General features: G+C 40.8%; 1 protein-coding gene across 5 annotated transcripts in view; it reads left to right on the plus strand.

Moving 5' to 3' along the window:
* Positions 1-25,383, plus strand: part of WDR7 (WD repeat domain 7) — a 353,231-nt gene that overhangs the window by 69,961 nt on the left and 257,887 nt on the right. For all 5 annotated transcript variants that reach the window (XM_086683081.1, XM_086683085.1, XM_086683084.1 and 2 more), the window contains one exon: positions 5,778-5,992. In XM_086683081.1, coding sequence (XP_086539207.1) covers positions 5,778-5,992 — 215 coding nt within the window. The remainder of the gene's footprint in view (positions 1-5,777; positions 5,993-25,383) is intronic.

The following is a 25,383-nucleotide window of genomic DNA, read 5'->3' on the forward strand; positions in this document are numbered from 1 at the left end:
CTGACAGTTACCAGTTACCACTTGATCGTCTTTGTTACATAACAAAAGTGATTCTCACGTCATATACCTCTTTCCGAGGGGACAGTTATTGGTGTTCTCGTTCAGATGCAAATGCCAGCAGTGCTTTTCAAATGTTAGAAGTTAGCTAGGAGTCATGTCAGTTTACTTTGTTCTGTTATCTTTTTTCTTTGTATTTATTTTCTCTATGAGTTTTCTGAAATATTCCTGTTTTTTGCATTTACTTTATCAAATATGCATTAAAATCACTTAAAAAAACTTAATTATCTAATAAAAGATAGCAGAGAATTAGGAACTGATGTATATTCGTGTCTATTGAAAAACATATGTAAAGCTTGGATAAACAAAAACATAGGTGTCAAAGAATCAGATTTTTCACACAAGTAAAGCCTTAGTGTATGTGCTGTTCTTGCTTCAGACTAGTTTTTAAATTACTAAATTTATTTATTTACTTAAAATTGTCAATTTTATTATAAGATGGCATAAATTTTCTTGAATTCATTGGTAATGTGTACTTCTGTTATGTAAACTTCCCATGCAAAACATTTGCCTGTTGGTGAGTTTATGGTATCTCTAATGGATTTATAATAAATTTATGCAGTTTAGTCTGTAATTTTAGTAAATATTTTCCTTTTAATATTTTTATTTCTTTAAATTGATAGTTTTGTCTTGTTACCAAAATTACCAAAGAGAATCAGGAGGTGGTGCTTCAGCCCAATCTTTTGTTATTAGTAGAAAAGTTTGGTAGCAAGTATTTTTTTTTTTCACATTTTGACTATTTGCCTGCAGTATTTAATACAGTAGAGATTAGATTTTACATTTCACAACATGTGGCATAGCACCATCAACTTTTCTATATCTCCTACAGTTTTGTTTTTCATTCTGTCACAAAAGATACAACTGGACAGGCAAAGACTCAAAGAATGAAATGGTTAAGAAAAAAATGGTATCTTTCTAAAATCTTGGTAAAGCTAAGTATAATGAAAGTTTCTTTTCTTCCTTTGGATTATGTACTCTGGAATTTTGAAGAAAGAGGTTGTTATAGTGGAAATATGGCTGTTTTTGCTACCATTCCCCCACCCCCCCATGAGCCCTCTGGACAATTGTCCTTGATTGCTAAGTCCTTCCCATTAGGTACCCCTCACCTCCCTTTTTTGTTTCCATTGTATTATTCTAATTTAGGGCCGTATTTTGTTACACATATGCTAGCTTTATTGGTTTCCCTGTCTTCTTTTTCTACTTTCTAATCCATCCCGTACTCTGCTGGCCGATAAATCTTAGGAAATAAAACAACAACAACAACAACAACACTTGGATCATGCACTGTCTTAATGAAAAAATACAAAACATATAATTTATTTCCTGTAGCCTTTAAATCAAGGTTCTTCACAATGTGGCACACTCCTACCTTTGTGTTTATCTCCTTTATTTTACACAGACCAGTTGCTTTATATTTAAAAATAGTTCTAGAGCCTCCTGGGTGGCTCAGTTGGTTAAGTGCCCACCTCTTGGCTTCGGCTCAGGTCATGATCTCACAGTTTGGTTTGTGGGTTCAAGGCCTGCACTGGGCTCTGTGCTGGCAGCATGGAGCCTGCTTGGGATTCTGTCTCTCTCTCTCTCTGTCTGCCCCTTTCCTGCTTGCTCTCTCTCTCTCTCAAAATAAGTAAATAAACATTAAAAGAAAAAGAAGAATATTCTGTTCAAGTATAATTGGGTCACTGTCTACCACTCTATCTTTTATATCATATATATTGTTGCTTATGGTTTTCACTCATTTGGAATATTATTTCTATTTGCTTATTTCTTTAAATAGTCTCTTTTAAGGAAATCCGAATAATAAAAACAAAGTCTTGAATATTTACCCGTGTGGTTATCATTCTGTTGTGCTTTGCTGCTTTGTGTAGCTCCAGGTTTCTATCTGGAATCATGTTCCTTTTGCCTAATATTTATTCCTTGTAGTGCAGGTCTATGGGTGATGAATTCTTCCAGCTTCTGTGTGTCTGAAAAACTCTTTGTTTCATCTTTGTTTTTAAGATATTTTTTCTGGTTGTAGAATTCTAGGTTGACAGCTCTTTTTTGTTTTTTGTTTTTCCTGTTAATACTCCACTGCCTTCTTGCTTGCATTATTTCCAATGAGAAATCTGCTGTCACCTTTAACTTTGTTCCTCTATAAGTGCTATGTCAGTTTTTTTCCAACTGCTTTAAAATTTTTCTCTTTATTATTGATTTTGAGCAGTTGGGTTATAGTTTTCTTCATATTTCTTGCGCTGAGGGTTTGTCATACTTCTTGGATATGTGGGTGTGTGGTTTTCAGTGGATTTGGGAACTTTTTTGGCCATTATTTATTCAAATAGGTTTTCGATCCTTCCCTCTTTCCTCTCTTTAGAGACTCCAGCTATATGTTTACTAGCCTACTTGAAATTGCCCACAGCTTGCACATGGTCTTTTCATTTTAAAAATTATTTTTACTCTGTGTTTTATTTTACTATAGTTTCTATTCTAGGTCTTCAGGTTTATTGGTCTTTTTTCTGCAATGTCTACTCTGCCATTATTCCCATCTAGTATAGTTTTCATCTCTACAAGTTTAATTTTGGTCTTTTGTTGTCTAACGTGTCTCTTTGTTCAAACTTTTTGAACATCTAGAATACAAATTGCAAAAACTTTTACTGTCTTTGCTATTTTGAAAATTTGTGTCAGTTCTGAATTGGTTTTAATTGATTTAGATTTTGTGCTCACTATTAAATTTTCTTGCCTTTTTTCAAGAATAGCCTGAAGGTGGTTCAAGGGTGGAAGCAGGGAGATTAGCTTGTATGCTATTGCCTGTAAACAATAAAAGATGATGGATTGTTACACCAGAGCGATAGCAGTGGAGTTGGTGAGAAGTGGTTGAATTCTGGGTATATTTTGAAGGGAGAGCTAACAGGATTTGCTGATAGTTGGATGAGGGGCTTAAAAGAATGGGTTGAGTTAAAGGTTATTCCAAGGTTTTGATCATGAGCAACTCAAAAGGATGGAATTCATTTTTAGACATTGAGAAGACAATGGGAAGAGTAGATTTTGGAAAGACCAAGAATTACTTTTATATTAAGTTGAATATTAGACATTCAAGTAGAGATGTTGATTAGTAAATTGTGTAAATGAGTCAAGACTTCAAGTTAGGGATATCAGAGTGGTTGATGTAAATTTGAGAGTTCTTAGCATATGGATGATATTCAGTCATAACACTGGATGTATCACCAAGAGGATTCAGGTAGATAATGATTGGGTCCCTCCAGGGTTTAGATATATTTCTGTGATGTGGAAGAAACCAGCAAAGGAGACTAAAATGGACTTGTCAGGAGGAAGAAGAAAATGAAGAGTGTTGTTGCCTAGAAACCAAATGAAAAATGTGTTTCAAGGAGTAGAGACGAAGAATAAGACCTGCTGATAGTAAATGATAGTCAGATGAGGACTGAGAACTGAATATTGTTTGTAGCAACATGGAGAATAGGTTGTGTGCATGTTTTGGGTGAAATGTGATTTGAGTAAGTTCAAAGGAAAATGGGAGGAGGAAACTTTGGAAGTAGCAAAGATAGACAGCTCTTTGGAGGATGATTATAAAAAATGGGATACCAGCTGGAGAAGGGTATTGGGTCATGTGTGTGTGTGTGTGTGTGTGTGTGTGTGTGTGTGTGTGTGTTTAAACAGGTGAAATAATTGCATGCTTATATGCTGGTGGGAATGATCTAGTAGGTGGGGAAAATAGATGAAGGGAAAAGGGAGGATTGCTGAAATGATGTCCATGGGCAGACAAGAGAGGGATGGAGTTTGAGCTACAAGTGTGTTAGGTAGGAGTCTGGATAGTTCATGTGGCAATTATAGTGCAACATGAGTGGAGATATGGTGGTGGGAGCTGGTAGAACTTAATTCGTGATTGCTTCTTTGTAAATGAAATGGGAAACAAAACTTTTTTGCCCAGCTGAGGGCAGGAAATGGAGTGTTAGAGATGGGAGGAGTGAAAGGTCTGAAATAATTAACTGGGAAAATGAAAGACCTGTGGAAATGTGGTCACTATTGAGAGCCCCTTGAGATCAGTGATTGTGAATTTCAAGGGAGTCTTTCAGCACGTTTTCCATTCATATCTGTCGTCATTGTACAGGTGTAGAGTAGGTGGAAAGTTGGATTTAGTCAAAGTTGGAGTTTGCTCAGTTAGTCCAAGGAGGCAAGATGAGGACGGAGCTGTGGTTATGAGGATGGGCGATGGAATTTTGCTTTACGGGATAGAGAGAAGTGAGAGACAGTGCAAGTGTGCGAGGTTAATGGAATTGTTGGCATCAGTGCTGAACAAGGAATCATTGGATCAGAGGGTTGAAATGAAGAATGGGAGCTACTGTCAGAGAGTGGCATTTTTGAAATTGGGATCACGTTGGGATTTATTTATTGGTAATAAGATTATAATATGACCATTGGCTGTGGTTGAGTGTAGGACACAGTTTACTGGAGTAGAGGAACTCAGCCAAGAGATCGGGATGTGTGGACAAATCATATGTGCTGGTGATTTTCAAGCATTTCTGAACTTCTAAATCTTGTTAGAATATACACACTCTCCATTTCGTACATACACAAAAAGTTTCAGGTGACAATTCCTTCTTGTGCTTTGCCTTTCAAAATGTATTGGTTAAGGCTCCGTGAATTGGCTAGTAAAACACTGATTTCTGTTAATACTGGAATCACCAAGAATTAATTCCAGGACTGCTAATGGAAAGGGGACAGTGAGTCAGAAGTTAAGCTCTTTAGGCCAGGAGGGACAAACTTAAGCGGCATGTATATAAATACTCAACACTGGGACTAGAATCTGTGTTTGGGTGTTTGGGTACCAGCTCAAAAACATAGTAGCAATCTTGTATTTTGCTGACATTTAAGTTTCTGGGTGTTCGCTATTGTTATTTTTCAAAATTGATTTGTCTCTTTTAGAAGACTCTAGAGGAATGCCCAGTGAATCCAAATAAACTTCATCATCATTTCACTGTCATTATTATAGTCTCCAGAAGATTATATACAAATCCATGCAATGAAACCCTTGTCTGCCTGGCCTGATGCTATGTGCTGTACAAAACGGTATACAGAAAAGCCGTCTGCTTTATAGGATGGAGTTGTGCTCTGAGACACAAAGTGCATAGATGGAGATGAATGGAAAGAATGGCCAAGTGAAGAAGTGGTTACAAGTTGGACTAGTAGTTATTTTCACAAACACACAGAGGAACTTTTGATTGGGTGTGAACCGTAAGAGTCAAGACATCAGACAAAATGGGAAGTCATAGTTTTTCCCTGTTTTGTGGATATTTCCCAGAGAAAGAGAAGTTCCAGGAATTATTAAAGTAGAAAACATGAGAAGAATAGCAAAATTTAGTTCTTTTGTTTAAAATGGATGGACAGCTTAGAGGAAGCTGAAGTCATAGAAATTGGTATTTGTAGTAGAGTAATGGTGTGGAGTATCAGGAAGACCGTGGAAAAAGCCTGGGGAGAAGGTGTTGAAGGTATTGGCTCTGAACTTGACTATATTGGGAAGTTGTGGTCGGGGCATTCATTACAGGAGAAGAAACGGTTAAGGTAATGCCATGTGGAAGGTCCCTCGAGGAGGAAAGTACAAGAAAATGTTTCTGAGAGGCACCGATAAAAATATTCCCACATGGAAAACGTCTATGCGTTTTCTTTCCTTAAAAAACCCTTTGAAGCGTTTATAGTGTTGTGTGCTGATGGTGAATGTCTACGTCTTCCAGGCGCGTTGGATCGCTGCGTGATGGGGATAACCGCCGTAGAGATACTGAATGCCTGTGATGAAGCAGTTCCCGCTGCGGCTGACTCACTTAGTCACCCAGCCATCAACCTCAAGCAGGCTATGACCCGGCGTAGTCTTGCTGCTCTTAAAAACATGGCCCATCATAAGCTCCAGACTCTTGCAACTAACCTCTTGGCTTCCGAGGCATCTGACAAAGTAAGTGTGGTATGTGGGCCTGTGTGTGTAGTTTCCCATTCAACTTCACTTCATAACACAGTTTTGGCAGGTCTTATGCAATAACTTTGGGGAGAAGACATGGATGACAAATAAGCTTCTGGTTTTTATTTAGGCCTATCCAGCCTTGTTTTAGCACACTTCAGGTATTTGGCACTTTGAAAAAGGAAGTTATTCTCACCACTTAAAATAGTTTAAAATGAGGGGCACCCGGGTGGCTCAGTCGGTTGAGCGTCTGTCTGTGGCTCCGGTCATGATCTCATGGTCTGTGAGTTCGAGCCTCGCGTCGGGCTCTGCGCTGACAGCTCAGAGCCTGGAGCCTGCTTTGGATTCTGCGTCTCTTTCCCTCTCTGCCCCTCCCATGCTCATGTTCTCTCTCTCTCTCTCTCTCTCTCTCTCTCTCTCTCAATAATAAATAAAAGTTAAAAAAATTTTAAAAAATAGTTTAAAATGATTTCTACGGAATTAAGTGACTTCCATTTCTGAAATTAGAGTGAACCTTTATCATGTAATCTGGCTTTCGGTTTTCTGACAGTTTTCCTGTTGAAAGATTGAGCACTGGCTCTTACCTCTCGGAAGAAAAAAAAAAATCATGATTTAGGTACAATTAAGATGTTTCTAATTGTGGCTGCTCCTTTGTTTGAAAAGCACGTTCTGATTTTAGTAAGGTTGGCCCATTATAAGGATTTTAGAGGATACTCGGGAATAGGTAGGGCCAGGTTGTTCAAGCGCCAGTGCTGGCCAGGACCCAAGCTGGATCACACCTTCCCTGCTGATACTCACGTGAAGGCATCAGCTACTTCTTGAGTTAACAGGAGATGATCCTACGTAAAAGAACAAATAATCCTAATTCATTAATTGGTTATTTGTCTTTAGTTTTATAGAGGCTAACCACTGTTTGGTTTGTGGTATTTATGTTCTGTGGTACTGTTAGAACTCGCTTGTCTCTGGTAGGGGCTGCATGAAACTGAGAGACAGTATTAGCATCTCATCTGAGCCACAACTTAAAATTCCCGGGTGCATCTGAGTATTCATTAGAATCGTTAGTGGGTAGCACGGATGCTGTTATTTTCATTCTCTCTCATTCTGGATTGCTTTTTTTTTTTTTTTTTAATGGGTAGACACGTAGATAAATAATGAACAGGTTGAAAGGCTCATCTACAAACTTGAAAATTTGCCCATGAATTAGCACTGAGTGCTGATGACACAGGAATTACTATAGGTGGTTCCAGTGGCCCATTTCCTCTGGTAATTGGCAGTCATATTTGATCACTCTGTCTTTCCCCAAGAAATAAATGTTTTATTGGCTTTGTTGTATTGTATGTTTCGTAGGTCAGAATTGTGAAACCCTTTTGTGCTTATTTGATGCTTTCTGGCCTGTGTTGTGAAGTTTGAATACAAATCACAGCTTAAATGTATTTGCCATGCTTATAATTTCTTTCAAGAGATCACGTAGATGTCCCTAGGAGTTCAGTGTTCATGGCACATCGTCTGATGTTCTATTTAATTTTTAATTCTATGCCAGTTTATAAAATAGTATATGCAAGGGTAAGTATGTAGGTCATGGAATTTTCAAATGTATTCTTTTTCTTGTTGGTATCCCCTAGAAGTAAAAATTTGTAAAAATCATGATACGACTGGAAAATTAAAGAAAAATAAGTGGTACAGTTAACATTTATGAATGGCTTTTGTAAGTGGTCATGGTCCATTATGTGATTTTTACAGTCTTGTTTGTCCCTGTTTTAATAGCGCATTTTATAGTGCAATTAGTGATAAAAGCAGCAGATATCAGAGACACTACACTTATGTATTGTAAAATATATTGCTTGTGAACCTCCTCAGTCTTGTAGCAGTGGTAATTGTTGCCTGGCCTACAAGGAAAACAATTACAGAAGGGGGGAAAGGCTTAGGAAGCTGAGGCTGCGGGAGGGTAATCACTTTATGAAAAATGTATGTTGGCTGGACCATTAGGGATTTCTCTAACTATTTTCTCATGGTGAGTTTGAGGCTCCTTCTGAGGAGAATATTTGAAGAGCTGTCCTCTGGATGGCTTCCTAATCTCAGGAGAAATAAAACCCACCCAAAGTTTAAAAAAACAGAACATAACTAAGAGCGTGTCAGGGGTGCAGGATTGACTCTAGGATATGGGAACTAATTTTCTTCATGGGTCTCTCAATGGAAAGCAAAATCTCTAAGGGAATGCCCTATAGAAAGAGTCCTACCTTTTCCTTGTTAGACTAGTGTTGGCATTTGGGCTGTTTGGAGTAACACGTATTGTATATCGCTAATTTTGTTAATTATGCCGGACACGCGGAGCCTTGCAGACAAAGATGGGGGATTTCCTTTCCTCTGATTCTTTTCTTTCACTGGAAGAGCCAGAGGTTGTGAAGTGAAATTACTCTTTATGGCTGCCTCAAAGTTTTGCAAGATGTATGTATTCAAACCCCTGTGTGTTTCTCTTATGGCGTGTATCTTAATTTCCCTGGTATGGTAATCACTTACCAGCTTCCCTGATTCTCCCCACTGAAATTCAGCCTTCTCGCAGGCGGGGATTGTGACTTATTTATTGCCGTTTCCCTCCTGACATCTAGTAGCAACTGTGCAGTAAATGCGTATTGAATTGGGTGCTGTGTGGCAGGAAGTGCTGATGGCCTCTGCCTCAGCCTCTTTGCCCAGGTCTTCTCCCTTCCCTCACAGTTGATGGTCTTGGCTTGACGACCAGATCTGTTCCTGTTCGTGTGGCCTTAGACGTGGAACCTTTATTAATCACCTTTGCCCTCTGCCCAGTTTTGTATTCTCCCCTTTGGTTGTGGCGAGCAAGCTCGTCCAGGCATAACTCGTTCTCCTTTGCTGTGTCTGTATTGTCAGCATTCCGGCGTGTCCTGCAATTATGTCAGCTGGACCCTCTCCTTTACTTTTTTTCCTTGTGACTCTAGAGTAGTGTTGCTCAACCTCAGCACTACTGACGTTTTGGGCTGAATACCTCCTTTTTTTTCCTTTAATGTTTATTTTTGAGAGAAAGAGAGAGAGAGAGAGAGCGTGCGCACGCACATGAACGGGGAGGGGCAGAGGGAGAGGGAGACAGAGAATCCCAAGGAGGCTCCATGCTGTCAGCACAGGACCCGATGCAGGGCTCCAACTCACAAACTGAGAGATCATGACCTGAACTGAAATCAAGAGACAGACGCCTAACCCACTGAGCTACCTAGGTGCCCCTGGATAATTCTTTATTGGGGGGGGGGGGGCTGTCCTGTTTATTGTAGGATGTTGAGAATCATTTTTCCTCTACCCATCACAAATATCTAGCATCCTCTCTTGCCCAGTTGTGACAATCAAAAATGTTTTCAGGTATGGCCAGATGCCCCAAGTGGGGCAAAATTGCCTCTGGTTTAAAATCATTGCTCTGGAGAGAAAAGGCTGAGAAATGCTAGACATCCTGCATCCTATATCCTATGTTTCTTTTCCTCTCTCCTTGCTTCTTTAATCCCTCTCCTGTGAGGATAGCAAAGCCATTCCCAAACTTCTCCTCTCTGCCCCCTGGTGGCAGAATTAGTTCTTGCATTCTCTTTGTGCTCGACACGTTCTTGTTCAGACCTTTCCTTAAAACACTTTACTTTGGGGGCACCTGGGTGGCTCAGTCGGTTAAGCGTCCGACTTCCGCTCGGGTCATGATCTTGCAGTCCGTGAGTTCGCTCAGAGCCTGGAGCCTGTTTCGGATTCTGTGTCTCTCTCTCTCTCTCTGACTCTCCCCCATTTATGCTCTGTCTCTCTCTGTCTCAAAAATAAATAAATGTTAAAAAAAAATTAAAATAAAACACTTTACTTTGTAAGGGATATTTTTTGTTTTTGTTTTTCTTTATGTCTGATTAGATTTTGAGCTTCTTGAGGGTAGGAGCTGAGTTTCTCATACTTTTATTTTCAGAGCTTTTATGTAGTATGTGAAGCATAGAAAATACCCAGGAAATTTCATGTGAAGTTGGTTTGGAGGTATAGATTGGAATCATATTGTGGAATCTATTTGAATGCAAAGCTGAGGACTTACCTCAGTGGGTAAACAATACGATACTGAACAGTCTTAAAAGGAGATCTTTGTTTAAGAAATAGTTTTCCATGTCTGACATTTATGTGCAGGACACTTATTGCCGTGGGAAATGAACTGTGATGCTGTTAGGTGAGAGGCAGTGGGAACTGGGATAGGATTAGGTAGAGGAAATGTTGAAGAGGGAATGACTTGGAGGCTGTTGTGTTGGTTGAATAGATAGGACTTCAATAAATAGGGAAGAGTTGAGACCTGTAAGACGATTTCAGAGCTCCGAGCCTGGTTGAAGGGAGAATGGTGGAGCTGTTAACAGAAACAAACAACTCACAGAATAGGCTTTGAGATTGGTTGTGATAGGAGACATCTGCCTCTTGTTTGGAGTGTTGGGAGATGGAATGTGTGCAAGGGGAGCAAAAATCTTCCAAGAAAGAAGTGGAATGATAGTGAGATAGAGTAGGGATGGGATTCCACCACCACCCCCGCCCCCCCCGCCCCAAACAAATGCTGGAGTACAGAGCCTGGATTAGACCATAGTGCCTATTTTGGGATGCCTGATCATTAGAGTATTCCAGATATGCCATCTTCCTTAATTCTTACTGCAGATAGGTGAATTCGTTATTATCATCCTCAGGGTTGCCAGTGATGAACCTGAAAGACAGATGGTTGGAAGAGGGATTGGCAAACTTTTTCTGTAAAGCACCAGACGGTAAACATTTTAGACTCTGTGGGCCGTTCAACCTCTGTCACAGTGATTCAGACCCGCCATTGTAGTGTGAAAGCAGCCATAGACAATAGGCCAATGAATGAGTATGACTGGCTTGCAATAAAACTTTATTTACACAAATAGGCAGTGGGCTGGATTGGCATCTAGGTCATAGGTGGTTGAACCCTGCATCAGAGGATGGCATTATTAACAGCAAGTTTGTAGATACTGTTCTTCCACGGAACAGCCTTTGCTTCATTTTTGAAAAGCAGTTCAAAGGAGTGGTTAAGAACCTGGATTCTGGTGACGGGCATATCTGTGTTTCAATTATGTCTGTAACATGCTACCTGTGGGTGACCTTGGGCCAGTAACCTGCAATGGCCTCAGTTACACATATACTTGAAAACAAATTTTTGTAAAGGAAGCAAAGGTCAGCAGTTGATCAGAGATGCGAAATAACATTACGACTTGAGGGAACGAAGGGTGGAATTAATAATTAGGGAAGTCACCGGTGATCATTAGGAGAGCTGCTTTGGAAGAATTAGTTGGGTCAGAAATCAGGCTACAAAGAACTAAAAATGAGAATAAGATAAAGTGGAGGTGGGGAGTATGGAAGATATGTGCTTTTAGAGGAAAAAAAGTAGTAGCTTCAGTGCATGCAGGGGTAAAAGCTGAGGTTTACTTTGTTAGGAGCTCACTGAATGTTTTTGTTGGTGGAGGAGGTGGAGCCATGTCAGAGGACATGATGTCGATAGTAGAGTTAACTGGAGAATTTACCCCGACTCGATGTTGTTTGCTTTTGATTGGTAGTGATGAACGAGAGGGAGGTGAATATAAGCAATGGAGACCATTGGAAGAGGAACCAGTGGAAGAGGAGAAAAGTAGGCTGTAGTATTATTTAAAAGGATGGAAGTGGCTTTAATACCTTGAAGGCAGAACCATCTTCATTTCCCTGTCCCATAACACCCAGCATAAGTCATGTTCTAGAGTAGGAGTTAGTAGATTTGCAGACTATAAATAACTAGTAAATTGTAGATAGCACGTGGTGGTATGATGAATGCAGAAATGAAAATATTAAGAAGTTGGTCTGAGCATATCTGGTGATCTTTTTAAAAAAATTTTATTATTTTTGAGAGAGAGAGAGAGCACGCATGTGTAAGCAAGTAGGGGAGAGCCAGAGAGAGAGAGAGAGAGAGAGAGAGAAAGAGAATCCCGTGACATCATTCATGATCTGAACTGAAATGAAGAGTTGGATACTCAACTGATTGAGCCACCCAGGCACCACTCAGGTGATCTTTTTGATGACCTTTCTCATGAAGCATTTGCCAGAGACACTGGTTCTTGGTGAGGACATCTTGGAGTGCTGCCTTGGGTCAGTGGGATTTTACTAGTGAAGCTAGAAAGCCTTTACTGCCATGAAATTCGTTTTCTCTGGCCTAGTGTATATAATTTTTTATGTGGCACCTTTATATCTTAGGTATTGGGTACCAATCAGGGTCACCCTATTTATTTTGAAAAATCACGAGGTTGAAGAAATTGAAAATGACCAGGATGATTTATCTTCTGTGTTACATTTCTCTCTCTGTTGTCTAATTAGTCAAAAGGCTGAAAAAACCGAACGGGCTATATTTGCAAAGGTCAGTAGCTTTGTATTCTGTGTAACTAGGTGAGAGAATGGGATTTAGAAGTCAGATATAACCTACTGAGAACATGCTCTGTGTTTTTTGCTTGCAAAATTCACTCTAAAAAAATTTCATACTGATTGAATTGACTTTATGATTCATTGTGAAAAGGGCACTGTAAGGTACAGACAGGGACAAGCCATATGACGTTATATACAGGATACCAGGCCTTGTCTGGTGAACCGTTTATGGCCTTAGAAAAATTCTTATGATATGTCTGACCTTTGAAGAATCAATTAAACTTGCTTAACATTCTGCTCCAAAACTTTAGCGAATATTTTAATAGAAAATAAAAATATGTTGATTGTATATTTATTATACATGTATAAGTATGTATAAATTTAGTTTTCGTTTAAGTAGTTATTAGGATAAAAATCTTTGTCTAGTCTTTAATAGATACAGTTAAGGACCCTTAGGGAGCTGTCTAGGCTTAAGAAGACAAAGGAGTAAATGTCTATGACTGTAGGAGGAGAATAAACTTTAGTGAGCACCCTTGTGATGGGCGATTCCCTTTAACGGGGTCACTGATTAGAAACCAAGTGTGGATGCTGCCTGCTCCTGGGATGACATTGCATCCAGTCCCTCTCAATAGAGCCAGATAACATGTGTATGTTTATACACACACACATCTGTGTTCCTCTGTTTTCCTAAATATATTAAATACCATCAGTTAACACTGTTACCTCCACGTCTAACCAAACACCAGAGTGTTTGCTCTAGCCTCCCCTCCTCAAATACTGTAACTTTCTTCCCCAGCTTCAGGAACGTCACTCCCACTATTTTCAGTGTCTTCACGGTCTTCCTTGACTCGCGATGGGGTTACATCCCCAAAAGCCCATTGTCAATTGAAAATCTCCTAAGTAAAAAATGCATTTAATACACCTAACCTACCAGGGATCATAGCTTAGCTCAGCTACCCTTAACTGCTCAGAACACTTACATGAGCCTGCAGCTAGGAAAATCATCTCACACAAAAGCTTATTTATAATAGTGTTAAGTATCTCCTGTAACGTATCGAATACTGCACTAAAAGTGAAAAGCACAACAGTGTGGGCTCAGGTGGCTCTCGGTGTGTCGGCTGTGGACACCCATGTGCGCTGGCTGACTCTGAGCCAGGTTGCTACCCTCGCCCGGTGTCAGGGGAGAGCCCAGTGCGTGTCACTGGTCTGGGGCCGGATCCACACTCAGACTTCCAAGTGCGGTTTCTACTGAATGCGTATCACTTTCAGTCCAGTGTAAAGTCGAAGAATCCTAAGTCGGGGGCCATATGTATTTACTTGCCCAATTTCTCCCTTTATGTAAACAATTTCCTGCACACCCGGGTCTCTTTAGGTGTGCCACCCTAAAGCTTGTCACCCACAAAGGGAAAGAAGTCCATTTCTTTTTTATCCTTAACAGTGTCCTTGTCACCTTCTGCTTTTCCTAGGGTGCGATTGCTTGTTGTTATTCACTCCTAGGCTTCATCTAATGTGATGTTTTCTTTCTAATTCTTTTTGAGTTCAGTCATTTCATTTCTGGTTTTTCTAATGCTCATATGTTCTTTCACGTTGAGTATCATTTTAAAAGTGTTCATCAGCTTGTTTAGAAATAGCACATTCATTTTTATCTGCATTTTGAGCATATCTGTGTTTTTCCTTCTGGTTCTTAATTCTTTTTAATTATAATAATTTGACCTCAATACTTTTCTGTTGTTCACTGCTCACCTCTTTTGTAAAAGATTTTTTCCTGGACTTTTTGAATGATTAATTCAGATCATTTTTCTAACTTCCCAAAACTTCCTTTTCTGTTTTTCATGTGGTTCGAAAATATGGTGGCTCGCTTTCTAAGCTCTCCTAACACCGTTCCTCACCTCTTGTTTGCGGGGGGGGGGGGGGGGGGGGGGGAGGGGGGCGGGGGGCGGGATTACCTGGCAGTTTTGATTGCATGCTTAGCAGTTTCTCATTCCTGGGGGCCTTTGCCAAAGGGAACCCTGATGTAGTGGTGTTGCCCGTGGACTGGGACTGCCACGTGCCTCAGCCTTTGTGATCGTGGCCTGTGCGTTCACTTGCTGTTGAGGCGGGTAAACTTCTCCCACGTTCAGCTGCTGTTTTTAAATGGGCCCCATTATGTTTTTCTGATAACCGTCAGTCAGCATTTTGGGGTTTTCCTATCAGATCTGTCGCATCCCTCGCCACTTCCCTTTCCTTCGTCCTAAGGAGGTGCCTGATAACAGATAGACCTTGTAGCTGTTGGTGGGTTTTTCCATCCGCTTGAGTTTTGGGATTTGTGGATATATTTTATCAACTTGTTTTGTTGAAATGTTCTTACTGCGTTTCGGTTATCCTGTCTAATTGCTGTGTCTCTCTTTATGTGAGGATTTGGAAAAATCCAGTAACTGTGCTTCCATCAGTGCCGTGATCTTTTCCAGAATCCCTTTGAGTTTCTGTATTCTTGATGTTAATTGTAAAATTCAATAATGAATTAGTTAAGGAGAAATTGTATTAAACATTCACTTTTCAATCTTAATTGTGTATTTATTATTTGAACTAGATGAGGCATATCTGTGATTACATATCATATATTGTCTCTATTCTGGATCAGTTGTGGGCTTTAATTTAAAACTGTTTGTGTGAGAACATCCTTAACCTACTGGCAGGTGACAGAGTCCTTCAGTCTGGAATTTTCCTCAGGTATTGACCCACCTACTGCCCGTATCCCACAATCTCACAACATAGTGGTTAGAGAAAATGACTTCAGATTCTATAGTGAACAATCAGGGACTTTTTTTTTTTTTTTTTTGCCACCGCTTCCCTCTCTATTGTTTGTCAGTTGCTTTCTAAAAATTTCTAGAATGAAAATTTTGGAATTTAACGTGAGGCTTTTGGTAAAGAGACTCCTTAAGGAATAAGCTTGAATTTTTTTTGGAACCATAAAAATAAAATGAAAAGAGTTAAAGTTATTGATTAGGCACAGGTATGTAAGTAAGGTAATGGGATTAATTTCTGAACATACATTATTACATTGCTGTTATCACAGGCACCAGAAAGTACAAGAAAGTCAATGGAGTCCAGTTGCCCCATCACCCTCCTCCTTCTTTTTTTTTTTTTTTTTTTTAAATTTTTTTTTCAACGTTTATTTATTTTTGGGACAGAGAGAGACAGAGCATGAACGGGGGAGGGGCAGAGAGAGAGGGAGACACAGAATCGGAAACAGGCTCCAGGCTCTGAGCCATCAGCCCAGAGCCTGACGCGGGGCTCGAACCCACGGACCGCGAGATTGTGACCTGGCTGAAGTCGGACGCTTAACCGACTGCGCCACCCAGGCGCCCCACCCTCCTCCTTCTTTTCCTCTTTCTCCATCCTTCTTCCACAATTCAGCCGTTATATTACATTAGTCATCCTTCTTACCTCCGTAAGAGTGGTTAGCATTCCTTTCACGTATTTATGTCCTAATTCTGTTGTTGTCTCTTATTCTTTCTTTGCCTTTACCTCCCTTTCATGGTAGTCTCACCCGCATAAGAAAGTACACCATATGTAGGCTGTGAGTGCGTGTGTGCTCATCTCTGTGTGTGTGTGCCCTTGTACACTTGCATCATGTGTGCATGTTTCATGGAGTTTGTAATGAATGCTTTAAACATTTCCGACTCAGGTTATCTTTCCTCCAACTTTTTCTCCAGTTCGAGGGAAACAAGTTGTAAGTTATTATGAATACATTTAAGGGATAAAACTAAACTCTCAAAGCTAACTAAATATTTAATTGAACTTACTATATTTTTTGATGATTTCAGGATTTTTTGTTCTCTTCCCTTTTTAAGGATCCGTAAATGAGACATAACACCATCAAATAATGACATAGACAAGGGAGCTCCCCTTCTTGAAACTTACCAAGCCCTGTGGCTCTAGTGCCTTATTGGCCCTCTGCCTTGCACGTAATAGGTGTTCCATGGGTTTATGAATGGAATTCATAGGTCATATTGAATGTAATTCATCATATTATTCTGAACCAAAAAAACCAGTCTTGTTCTATGATGGTTTTAAATTCAAAACAGTTTTGTTTCTCCTTGGAAGTACATTAACAAACCACACTATACCTGAGAAGAAATTTAGGTTGTTGAATAATGTCTGTGAGATACAGCGAAGGGGAAATTCCTTTTACCATCTCACATAATAAATCAAATGGCAGACTGCTGAGAGAATAGGAACAGTAGATAGATTTAACCCTGTGACCTTCTCAACAGCCAGATCTTTCCAGCCCTTGCGTATGCTACTTTATATTTAACTCTTAGTTGGGAACTTCAAGGTATTTTGAAGTAATGTGATAGAAATATAAAGATTTGTAGCTAAGTGTTAATGTGTTAGTACCTTGGGTAAGAAATAATTTCTTGTAATATGCTTGAAATAGCTGTTCTTTATTAGACTATATAAAAGATTTTGAAACTTCTTGACTTTTATAGCCTCTGTTAGAAAATAATTGAATCAGTCTAGTTCAGTAAACATTTATTGACTACTAGCTACTCGGTTTGGCCCTGGAGAGCCAAAATGAATAAGACATGATATTTACCCTCAGGAAACGTAAACAGATAAATACAAGGCAGTGGAGTGAGTGAGTTGGCTGAGAAATGCAGAAGGTATTGCAGAGACCTGGACTAGCCTGAGGTGATCAGGACTGGCTTCTTGGAGGAGGAGACATTGAAGAATGAGTAGAATGTAATCAGGTGACGGATGCAAAGAGGGCAGCGGGGAGTACCGTGTGTGTTCAGCATTGCTGGAGTATCAAAGAGAGGCGAGGCGGGAGGTGTGTGAAATGAGACCGGTCCATACGTACTATGTGAAGGTGCTTAAACTTTATCTTTTATCTCAGTGGCTTTCACACCTAAGAAAAATTAGCACTAGAATCCTTCCTTCAAAGAGAATTTTATATGAGAGCCGGTATGTGCAACAGATACGAGGGAATGTAGAGGAGAATTCGACTCCAAGAATTGAGTGATTAATGAGGCACAGGTGGTAAGCAGGGTGGACCCACAGATTTTCTGATTGGGTGGTTGAATAGAAATCGGTTCTCTCAAATGTGATATCGAACGTAGGAACCGGTTTTGCAGGGGATGGTGATGAGTTGCTTCGTATATGGGGGGGGGGGGTGTGGTGATGGATATACAGGTTGAGGAATCTCCGACATATACCTGGTGCTTAAAACCATCGAAGGCCATGGGACTATTCAGAGGTAGCAAATGGGCTGAGATAGACTCTGGGGCTACTAACCTTAAGGGGAGGAAGTGGAAACGATTCAGAGAAGTGTCAAGAGTGCGGGAGAACCAGGAGAATAGGCTCACTCGTAGACTGAGGGAATCAAGACTTTTAAAAGGGGTAGTGAGTGATTAGTTGTGGCAGAGGCAGTAGATGTGTGGTATTGGAAGGACTGAAATGTGTTTGTCATTGAGGTCACCAGTACCCTTTTCTAGAATGGTCTCTTCAGGATGTTGGGGCCAGAAGCTGGATTGCCATGGGTTAAGGAGTGATGGGAAGCGTGGAAACAAACGACAGCAAAAGGATACTTTTGAAAAGTGTGATAGGGGAAAGAGGAAGAATAGGGGAAAATGCAGGTTGGCAGGCTCGTGGGAATGTTTGTGGATTAGGGTTAAAGAGCCAGCAGAGAGAGGGCCGGTCCACGTTAGGCTAAGGGGGCGGTACTTGATGAAGCTAGGTTCCCAGGGGATGAGAGAGTGGCCGACTGCAAAGGCAGAGGGAAAGAGTTTGGCTTTGACCTGGAGGAGGAAGACTTTATTTTCTGAAATCGAAGGGCGGGAAGACAGGCTGGGTGTCTGGTGGGTGTAGGTTTCTGTGCATGATGGATGGCAGTTGAAGAGAGGACATTCCTAAAACTTTCACGTTTCTCCAAGAAGTTACAGGTAAGATTGTGGGGAGGGAGGGAGCAAGAACCTGGGTCGGGACTTGATGAGAGAGACACATGGGGGAATGAAAGGGGAAGCGAAGAAAGAGTAAGAGGAGTGACTGTATTTGTAGTTGTAACTAGCTGTAGTAAAAGGTCTAGGAAAAAGTAGAAGGTACATGTTGTCACGGCTCCTGAACTGCAACTCTGTAATGCAGAGGTTAAAGGGCACTGAGGGTAGTTATAAGAGGTTGATTGATATGATTAACCAGAGGTTCTGGGCTTGTTAGGGAAGGAGTGGGAGGGAGGACGAGGCTGATAGCTTTTGAAAAAATCCTGGAATCCAGGGACTGAATGCCTCTATGATAATGGTTCCCAAACTGTTTGTTGCACATTGGAATCATCTGAGGATCTTTAAAAACTACCGGTGCCTGGCTCCTCCTCGGGGCTTTCTGACCGAGTTGGTGTGCATGCGGCCAATTTTCCCAGGTGATTCTAATGTGCAGCAGGGTGCAAACCACTGCTCCAGAAGGTGGAAGAGCAGGTGTGATGGAATATTTGGAACTACAGAAGATTGTGGTCAGCGTGGAGATATTAGTGGGCAAGATTCCTGAGGTGAGGACACATTCCGCTGAAGGGGACTGGAGTCAAAACAGCCAAGGAGTTGGGAGGGCAGCGTGTTCTCCATCTTTGGCACAGAAGACCCCGAAGCCCACTGTCCCAGTACCTCCTGCTTTTCACGGGGTCAGAACTCTGAGAAGACGGGGTGGTGCCATCCGGCAGGCTAGTTGGGGAATAGGGATCGGAGTGTCTGATTTAACAGTAAGCCACAAACCTGTCTTATTCTTGTCCTTGGAAAGTAACAGTGCAAAAACATTGTTGATGCAAATAAAAAATGCAAAACAAAGTGATGAAACTAAGGGGAACTTATTTAAAAGCGAGAATGGCAGCAGTTGAAAACCAGCACTGATGATGTGCTGATATCAAAACCTCTCTTTTTTGGGAAACTCGTAGGTTTGTATGCAGTAGAATGTTTGTACCAATGCTCTATATTTCATGGTTGTGTGACATTTAAATTCAGTACTGACGCTCTAGAATGCTGTAGTCCTATAGGAACTTCAAATTATAAATAGCAAAAAAATAAAAATAGCACTGTAGCATAATTAGCACATATAACCACAGTTAACTCCCTTTATTACTAAGTGACTCCGTGTTTAACATCGTGTCATTTGCCCTCCGACTTTTAATCCTTTTATATCCATTAGGAGGCCCCTTGCCCATGCGGGGTTGCAGACCATAAGTTCAAAATCACTGACCTACACGGGTGGTGAAATCTCCCAGAATGAGGGATGGCAAGCAGGGCTTTGAGCCAGTGACAGTGATTTTAAAATTTAAAAAAAACTTTCAGGTATGACATTCATAAGATGACTTCTATGCTGTGGTGTGGAACCTAACATTAGCCTTGGATGGGAAAATATTAATTTCAGGGAGGCAGTTTATTGCGATGTCCAAGGATAGAAAGTGCAGTTGGCTTGTAGTGCTTGTGGCTGGAGTTCTATACTGTGCTCTCGGTAGCCTGGAACAGACAAAGTGTATCCAGAGACCTTTCCGTGGTCCTTCACACATCTCTGTCTTAGTTTGCGTGAAAATACCTATTTTTTTGTACTCACACTCCCACCCGGCAGCAGTCAGCCGTGGTGAAGGTGATGTTGTCTCAGGGCAGTGGATGGCTATGAAGGAAAGAGGTAGAAAAAAGAAAGGCAAAGACAAAAGGAGGGGATTTGCGGCGTAAATCAGGATTTTAGTTGTCCACGGTGTAACGTGACTTGGTGTTCCCCGGTCTGTATTTTGGTAAACGTGGTACTTGCTAGTTGGTGGGCCTGGGATGCCCGTGCCTCCCTCACCCGCTTACCCCACCTTTCCCCGGCTGGCTCCCACTCACCCGGCTCACTCCCAGAGCTCTCCTGAGCCCCGGTTCTGTGACCACCGTCCCCACAGAGGCTCCTGAAGTTTTCAGGAATGCTGCTGAGTCTAGCAGTCACTTGTGTCTTCTCTGGTCCTCTGCCACTCGTGTTTATGTCTCTTTCTCAGTACTAATTCTTTTGTACCAATACATGAAAACAAGGAGATATATTTGCTTCCATGTCTGTTTCCGTGTATCAGGGTTTGTTTAACTTCAACACTGTTGACATCTGGGGCTGGGTAATTCTTCGTTCCGGGGCTGTGTTGTACAATGTGGTATGTTTAAGCAGCGTCCCCAGCCTCTACCCACTAGTTGCCATTAGCACCCTCTCCCAGTGGTGACTCACGGTGATGCCTCCAGACGCTGCCTTGAGGATGAAGAGTATGTCACTTCTGGCCCAAGGCTGCTGCTCTGTCACCCCGAGAGCTCCTCAAAGGGCCATTCGATACTCCTCTTTGTGTTTCCAGCAAACTCTTCACTTGAATCACTGAATAGCCCAGAATTTAAGGTTGATTAATATGTAGTGGACTCACGCCACCCCCCCCACCCCCCCCCCACCCCATCTGTAGAATCTCTGCCGAACTAATGCTGAGAAGCTCTTGATATTCGCCAAGTAAATGTCTGGCAGATACCAGGGGACCCTGACTTCTTCCTCGGTCTTAACCGTTGACAGCTGTGTGACCTGTGTGACTGACTGGCCGACCTCCTAGCTTCCATTTGTTTTTAGCTTTAAAGTGGAGGTAATAAGATGGTAATGAAGTCAACTGGGCAACATGTTTTAACACGTTTATCCCAGTAGGTATTCACACACTAGTTTAACAGTCTTGATTGAATGATTGATTTCATTCATTCAGCACACCTTGAGTGTGTACTGTAAGCTGGGCCCCGAGCTAGAACGGCTGGAGAGTTCATGAATCACGTCCACACCCATCAGGGCCTCCTGTCGAGTTCCTGCTCTGATGAGGGAGACAAGTGCGCAGCTCATCACCATGAACACTCTGTTACCTAAGGTGTGAACCAAGTGGGAGGGCGTCCTCAGGAGAGGACTGGCCTGGGGAGCTGTGGGAAGACCGTCTTCTCTGAAGAGAGTCACTCGTGTAGAGGCTTGGTGTCGGGAGGCAGAGTGGGAAGAAATCCCCAGCAGAGGAAACACTGCGTGCGGCTGACCGGGCAGAGCGTGGGAGTCGCGTGCCGAGCCCTGCAGCGATGGGAGAAGAGGGTTAAGACTCTCCTAGGTTAGGGGCGCCTGGGTGGCGCAGTCGGTTAAGCGTCCGACTTCAGCCAGGTCACGATCTCGCGGTCCGTGAGTTCGAGCCCCGCGTCGGGCTCTGGGCTGATGGCTCAGAGCCTGGAGCCTGTTTCCAATTCTGTGTCTCCCTCCCTCTCTGCCCCTCCCCCGTTCGTGCTCTGTCTCTCTCTGTCCCAAAAATAAAAATAAAACGTTGAAAAAAAAAATTAAAAAAAAAAAAAAAAGACTCTCCTAGGTTAGAATCTACTTGAGTGTGAGTATTTCTGAAATTTGAGATTGCTCACCACTGTGACCCTGGGTGGATTAAAGCGGTTTTCTTGTCTCCTGTTCATTTGCCATTATTAGTCTTCGCTTTTTTTCTCGTCAATTCGGCCTCCCAGAATATCCTCTCATTTCTGTTCATTCACAACTGTGTTAAGGGTTGGGAATACCCAGGAGGACATGTTAGATCCGGAGCACTTTTTCTTTTTTAAATAGTTTTTTTTTTCTCCCTTTTTAACAGTTACTTTAATTGGTTGAGACTTTTCACGCATGTCTTTAACATTCATTTGAGATAAAATGAGCTGGGTTTTATTATCCCCATTTTACCAGTGAAAGGGTTACTGTTTTGTTACCTGTTTGCTGTTTGTGAAATCTCTCTTTTATTTAGAAGACAGAAGAATCAATACAAGGGGCATGAAGTGATTCATGTAAAGGTTTGTCTAATGGGGGACTGGGGTGCCCTAGTGCCCAGGGCTCTTGGTCTTGTGACTTTGGTGACTTGACCCTTTGGGAACAGTTACAACTCGATGTCTTTTATGCTGGTGTTGTGGAACCATCATGTGTCAATCTTCTAATCTCCTAATATATTAATACCATTTGGATATTATTGTTACCCAAACATTATCCAGTTAAAATGTGGCCTGTAGAAATACCTTTAGAAGGCATTTTCTCTATAAAAGGCATGACCTAAGTGTTTATATTTAATACTTATACTTTTGAGTGATTTACATTTATTTATGTCTTGTGAAATAAATTACTGTATAGTATCAAACCTTAAAACCTCTCAGGTTAAATATCCCTTTTGATTTAAGCTTCTTAATATGCTTGTTAATGAAAACACATAGAGGGCCGTGAAATGACATAAGCTGAGTGTACTGTATCCATACCTTGTCATAAAATCTCCTATCCGAAACCAAATATTTAAGATAGTGTATTCCTTAATTGAAACTTAAAGGGCTGGATTCTGTTCCCTGTTAGTATTAAGTAACAGCAATCCGACAGCAGAGGGCACCAAATACCCATTTCAGGCTTAACACATTTTCTTAATCCTTTCCACTTCCTCCCTCCCTCCCTTGCTACCTTTTTCCTAATGCAGTCGACCCTTGAGCAGCACACGTTTGAGCTGTGTGTGCATTTATACGTGGATTTTTTTTTCAGTACATACAGTATAGTACTGTAAATGTATTTTCTCCTATGATTTTTTTCTAGCTTTATTGTAAGAATACACTATATGATACACATAACCTACAGTATGTGTTAATCGACTGTTTACATTGTCAGTAATGGTCAACAATAGGCTATTAGCAGTTAAGTTTTGGGGGAGTCAGAAGTTACACTTAGATTTTCTACTGCGTGCAGGGAGGAGGGGCTCAGTGCCCCTCACCCCCATTTTGTTCAAGGGTCAACTGTAATTAAAATCGTTGACATTAAAACCATATATGTTTATAGGCGATAATGGGATTCTCCCTCAGCTAATTTTAGAACTTTTTTTTTTAATGTTTGTTTATTTTTGAGAGAGAGAGAGAGAGTGCGAGTGAGGAGGGACAGAGAGAGGGAGGCACAGAATCCGAAGCAGGCTCTGGGCTCTGAGCTGTCAGCACAAAGCCAGACGCGAGGCTTGAACCCACGAACCGCGAGATCATGACCTGAGCCGAAGTTGGATGCTCAACCGACTGAGCCACCCAGGCGCCCTAATTTTAGAACATTTTTAAAGCACGTTTAGGTATCAGTGTGTTTTTATTCATTGACTCTTTTGCATTTAACATTATGCCTCAGAGTTTTCAGAAGTTATTTTAACATTCTTTATTCAATAGAATATCCTATCCATAATCAAGAATAATTTTTTTAAAGTTATTTATTTCGAGAAGGGGACAGAGAGAGAGAATCCCATGCTGTCAGTGCCGACATGGGGCTTGAGCCTCTGAACCCTGAGATCATGACCCCATCCAAAATCAAGAGTTGGATACTCAACCGCCTGAGCCACCCAGGTGCTCCTAAAATTTTTATTTTTTAATTTTTCCTACCAAAACATTCTTAGGTAACAAACCAATTCTTTATATTATAGTTAGGGAATTAAAAATTATTTAGAACATGCATTGGAAATGACATAATTATTTTGTAAAATATTATATTACTATTTGCCAAATACATATTTTTCCTATGTTCTGTGTTAGGACTCAGTATTGATATTTATACAAACATGTATGTGAATATGTTATATAACATTTCCGAGTCCTGGTATCCTCAATCTCTGATTTCAAAGTGGATTCAGATTTTTTTTTTTTTAAAACATGTATTCTTTTGCTCTGCACATTAGCATCAAAATCAGCTGGCATTGATCAACTTTACATTTAGGTATAAATTTGGACTATTTTGTAATATAGATTGGACCCATGTTTTTTCAGGAAAAATAATAAATTGTTTTACTAGGTAACTTTAGAAATAGTCCTGAAAACTATGATGTTAAAAAATGGTTCAGAAATAAGTAAGTTTTTAAATCAGAGCCATTGAAGTGAATGAATGGTGCAAGGGTAAAGTTATTGCCAGTGTTCTGAATTTCTGGATAAAAGGACAGATGCTCAAAATATCACTGTAACGTTGGTTTTAGGGGACAAAGCTACCAAATGTTTCAGCGGACGTGATTTAACCTAGCATATATTCAAATCTATAATGATGACAATGTTAGATAACAAGAATACACCCACGTTTTCTCCTCTGCGGATTATAAGTTGTTTTCTTGTTGTGGGGGGCAGGGGTGAGGGGGTGGGGGGCTGCTCATGATGTGCATATGTGCTCATGTACTGAAAATGACCCAGGCTCGAATAAGGATCAATCTCCTGCTCATAGTTCTGTCATTTTCCTTGAGTTTTTCACTTGAGATACAGTTTTACCTGCTACTCTTAATGTAATTGCCACAGGTTCACTTTCAGTGATGAGCAAGCAGTCCAATAATTTTTTCCTATTGCTGTGGTTCTGTAATATTTTAAGTCAATTTCTTTATTTAATACTTGAAATGGCTAAATGTGTATTTTCCCCTGTACAGAAAACATAACATTGTAATAGGCTTACCACTTACAATGAAAATGTCAAATATATGTTTTACTAGGTTTTTAATAAGTATGTTGTGTGTATGTATTTTGCATTTACCACTGAGTTTTACTAGCAGCTTTGGGACCATTTTATTTGTATATACTTTATAACTTAGCTTTTCTTGTTGCCCTTTTCCAGGTAAGTTTTGAAATTATTGCCTTGAGTACAAAGGCTTTATGTTCTTTCAAGCACCTTGCATATGATAGAAACTCCACAAATATTTGTTGAATTTTATCTTCTGCCGTGTTGATACAAAAGGGAATTTGCGAGCACACATTTCAAATGTTCTTAATAAAGGTGGCAGGCAGAGCAAGTGTACTAACGTTCCTGTTAAAGAATTTCCAGGATTAGGTAGCCAGTGTGGGAAATGGCTAAGACTGTAAGATGATTGGAATGAATTACTTTGCTCTAGCCATGTACATTTTAGGATTAAGCCAAGGGACCCTTGGAGTTGGATAGATGTTTCTCTTCATTTTCCTTCAGCTTATCTTAGTGTGACATATTAGAATATCTGACATATC

Source organism: Puma concolor, chromosome D3 (genome assembly GCF_028749965.1).
Source record: "Puma concolor isolate L17-30 chromosome D3, mPumCon1.1.hap2, whole genome shotgun sequence".
Taxonomy (NCBI): domain Eukaryota; kingdom Metazoa; phylum Chordata; class Mammalia; order Carnivora; family Felidae; genus Puma; species Puma concolor.